Source organism: Coptis chinensis, chromosome 8, assembly GCF_015680905.1.
Source record: "Coptis chinensis isolate HL-2020 chromosome 8, ASM1568090v1, whole genome shotgun sequence".
NCBI lineage: Eukaryota > Viridiplantae > Streptophyta > Magnoliopsida > Ranunculales > Ranunculaceae > Coptis > Coptis chinensis.
Genome location: NC_141463.1, coordinates 48890085 through 48894068, shown reverse-complemented (window position 1 = coordinate 48894068; position 3984 = coordinate 48890085). Strand labels below are relative to the sequence as shown.

Genomic DNA, 3984 nt, shown 5'->3' with positions numbered 1-3984 from the left:
AAAAGAGTATTCAACTTGAAACATAGGAAAGGTATATATCATAGAAAGTGGTACTCAAAATTATTTCCTGCCTCCTAACACACTTAGCACCCCAACAACCCACCTACCAAGTCTAAATGGTTTGCTCAAGATTGGAACAATTGGAACAATTAAACAATAATATATATAATAATATAAACAATATGTATATATATATATATATATATATATATATATATATATATATATATATATATATAGGACACTTGGTGATTTCATGTTAATAGCAACTTCCTTATTCTCTATGGCCAAGACCAATTAATGCCAAAGAAGTCATATCATTTACAAACAAGAAACCATGTTACTTGAAAATATAAAGTTTGAAATAAACTAATCCAACTCAAACTAAAATCTGTAGATATATATTCTAAATCAGGCTAGTTGAGTCATGCAAAAACCGGTTCTTAGATAGAGAATTCTTGTTACTATTTTAAGCAAAGCACAAAGAAACTGAAATGCACATGGCTAGTCACAAGGCCCAACATTAGTATCGTTACACTATGCATATAACGCTTATGGTGTCGACACACCAATTTTCCAAGTTCCAAATATATGTGAGTTTTATTATAGTAATATGGCAGTCCCAATGCAACCACTAATGCCATGACATAAAGAGCCTTATCGAAAAAATTATAAAAATTCATGATATAAAGAGGGCATCAGAAAACTCTTATATAACATAAACACTCGTGAAGGGAGAAACCATCACCATGCCAAGCAGTAAAAAACAACAGGACCAAGTAATAAACACAAAAATCATTGTTATACATGATGAAATATCAAAATCCAGCTTGACAATGAACCATTAATTATCACCCAGTAAAACTAGCTCATCTCAATGGAGACAATATAAACAAATGAATATAACAACAACCTAGACCAAATAATATATTCCAAGTTACATCTACTTCTATCATCACTTAATAACATTTTCTTCAAGTACCACATAAAAATATAGCAACCTTTACCAAATCATCATCATCTATTATAAGTAAAGTATAAATAAAGTTAAACCGTTTATACCTTGCCTTGGAGAAGCAGTGAGAAAGATTCACCCTTTCCTTGAAGAAAAATTCCAGCGGGAGAAGAACCTATCAAATCAAAACATCTCCCAAACTTGTTAAACTGAAAAATATAATAGTATCTGGACCACTAATTTGGATAGTTTGGGATTGGTCTTGCTATTGATTTGCTTGGAATGCATTTGACTAGTTTGTAAGATATTGGTTATATACCTATCCTTTTTAACCGCATTAGGCAAGTCTGCCCGACTGCTTGTATAGTGGATCTTGAATGAGCATTTCATGTATATTGGATATATGCCTATATCGTAGGTCTATTTTTGAGGGAAAATATGCGGTACAGAGTTCTCATTCAAGTCAGGGTCTCAGGCAGACCAACCAAAATTAGATTTTGCACAGAGTTCTCATTGAAATGATTTTCCCTTGTACTTTTTGGCAAATCCAAGACAATGTTTATCAAAGGAAAAATGCTAAAAAGAAATTCTAAATGTAAATTTGATAATGTTTACAAAACTTCTACAAAACAAAGAAGAACATCATTTCATAAGGTTCTAGTTCTACATGAAAATAAAAATTTCAACTTCTTAATGATCTATATCAAACAACTCTAAAAATCATACCATCGTAACAGCTTTCATTAGCACATGATCACTATACCTTGTTTGTCGATCGGAACTGCTAAATTACAAACTGATGAAAAAAGGGAAAATGATAAACAAAAGTGAAGACAACAAAGAAAGAAGAACCTTGAACAGCCTTTCTAATCTTGCTAGCATCCTCAAGAGGAGTAGGAACAGAATCAGGAACAACTAGAGTAGCCATTTCGGTTTAAGAAGTTTTAAAAATGGTAAGCAGAGAACTGTGTGCAGCACAGATATATCAAAGGTGCCCAAGGTAACGTTCTATACTCCACTTTTATTCATTAGGGTTTAACCAAACAAATCAAATCACAAAAAAAAATGGATTTCAAGAACGTTCCAAAAGGTAGTGTGGGTGCAATGTTTGCGTTAGTCAAAGTTGGAATAATAGGTGGTATTGGTCTTTACGCTACTTCAAACAGTCTTTACAATGTTGAAGGTGGTTGTCATGCTATTGTCTTCAATCGTCTTGTTGGTGTCAAAGAGAGGTTTATCCTAAGGGAACACATTTCATGATCCTGTGGTTCGATAGGCCTATCATTTATGATGTTCGTGCAAAGGCCAACCTTTTGGAAAGTACTTCAGGAAGTCGTGGTCTGCAAATGGTGAAGATTGGGCTTCGTGTTCTTACGCGACCTGAGCCAGATCAGTTGCCTACCATTTACAAGACTTTAGGAGAGAATTACAACAAGAGCTGTGGATAGTTAACGGGATAGGATATATTGCTAGCTTGATTGGTGAACCTAAATGCACAGATGATGCTACTGCAAAGAAGAAAAGACTGGAATTTGCTAAGGTATGTGTAGATATACCTGTATCTTTCACTTTTCTAGATACCTAAATATTGGGACTAGAGTGGCTATTCTTGACTTGAACTATCCATGGAGACTTCTTGCTTGTTCTGAATGCAAACAATTTGGCCATAAGGAGACTACATGCCCGCAAAAAAGTACCACTCAAGGGAAGTCGACCGCTCAAAATGCTCATAACTTCTCCTGGAGCTGAAATCAGATAGTCTAGTTGTGTTAGAAATGCTGATCGTGTGCCTCAAGATGCCCAGCCTCTACCTACTATATGTCTATATGTCCTGTTAATACTCAAATTGCCATTGTACCTGATCCCATTGCAGCTCCTATAATTGCTTGCAATACAGTGAGTGGTGAAGTAAATGATATAGTGCCTTTTGTGTAAGAAGCTGATTCTATTGTCAAGAGAATTGAACTCTTAATAAATAAACAAATTAGATTAGAGGACTTTATTCAAGAAGGGAATCCGTACCTAGCACTGCTGGGTCCTGATGATGATAATGGAGAGGAGATAGAAGTTTTCTCTGACTATGAGATAGATGACCAAGATGTTCACGCAGGAGGTCTTATTACCTCTCCTGTTACTACAAGAGCCAAACGCAAGGAACAAGCAGCAACTCCACGTGCTAAACCTACTGGTGGTACTCCCGCACTCAAAAAAGGGCCCTAACAAGTGTCAAAACAGATCCGTATAAGGGTCCTCAGAACAAAGCTCCTCCCAAGGGTTCTTAGAACAATGGCCCTAATAACAAGAACTCAGGTCCTCCTAAGGGGGTTGGTGGGCCTAAGGGGTCAGGTAATAATTCCCTAACAAGTAATCATGAGGATGGGATTTGGAAATGTGAGGGGCCTTAACGACTCCCATAAAAGCTCGGGAAATAAACAAAACAAGATAAGAATAAAAAGCTCAGGCTTTTTAATCTGCTAGAAACTATAAGGTGAAGGCAGACAAGGTTGATTACATTAAAAACCTTTGTGCTCCTGGCTGGAACTTTTTGAATAATTATCCAAGTGACAATAGTGGAAGAATATAGATTCTCTGGGACCCCTGCTTACTCAATGTCACTAAGCTCTTTGAATCAGATCAGTTTCTACATTGTAATGTGGAAATGCTAAGCTCGAAGAAGCAATTTTTGTGTATTGTGGTATATGCATGCCTCAAATTAATTCAGTTTAAGACAAAAGTTGTGGATGGATTTACTGCACTTCTACCCTTCTAACTCCCCTTGTTGTGTAGTTGCAGACTTTAATAATATTTTGTTCTTGGGAGAAAGGGTCAGCTATGACCGCCCTCACCGTAGGGAGTTGTGGATAGTTGAGACTTTCGGAAAGGAATTTACTACTGCAATTGAAGCCAAGCAGATTGCTGCACAAGAAGTAGAAATAGCCAAGTTTGTTGTGGAGAAAGCAGAGCAAGACAAGAAGGGTGCGGTTATCAGAGCACAGGGAGAGGCCAAGAGTGCTCAGCTTATAGGTTAA

At 36.5% G+C, this 3984-nt stretch overlaps 1 protein-coding gene across 1 annotated transcript; it reads left to right on the top strand.

Moving 5' to 3' along the window:
- The first annotated feature begins 2020 nt into the window (after window positions 1–2020).
- LOC147481772 (prohibitin-1, mitochondrial-like) lies at window positions 2021–3984 on the top strand. Its single transcript, XM_086579040.1, has 4 exons — window positions 2021–2187; window positions 2752–2886; window positions 2944–3146; window positions 3743–3984. The coding sequence occupies exons 1-4, from the start codon at window positions 2021–2023 to the stop codon at window positions 3982–3984; spliced, it is 747 nt and encodes a 248-aa protein (XP_086435166.1).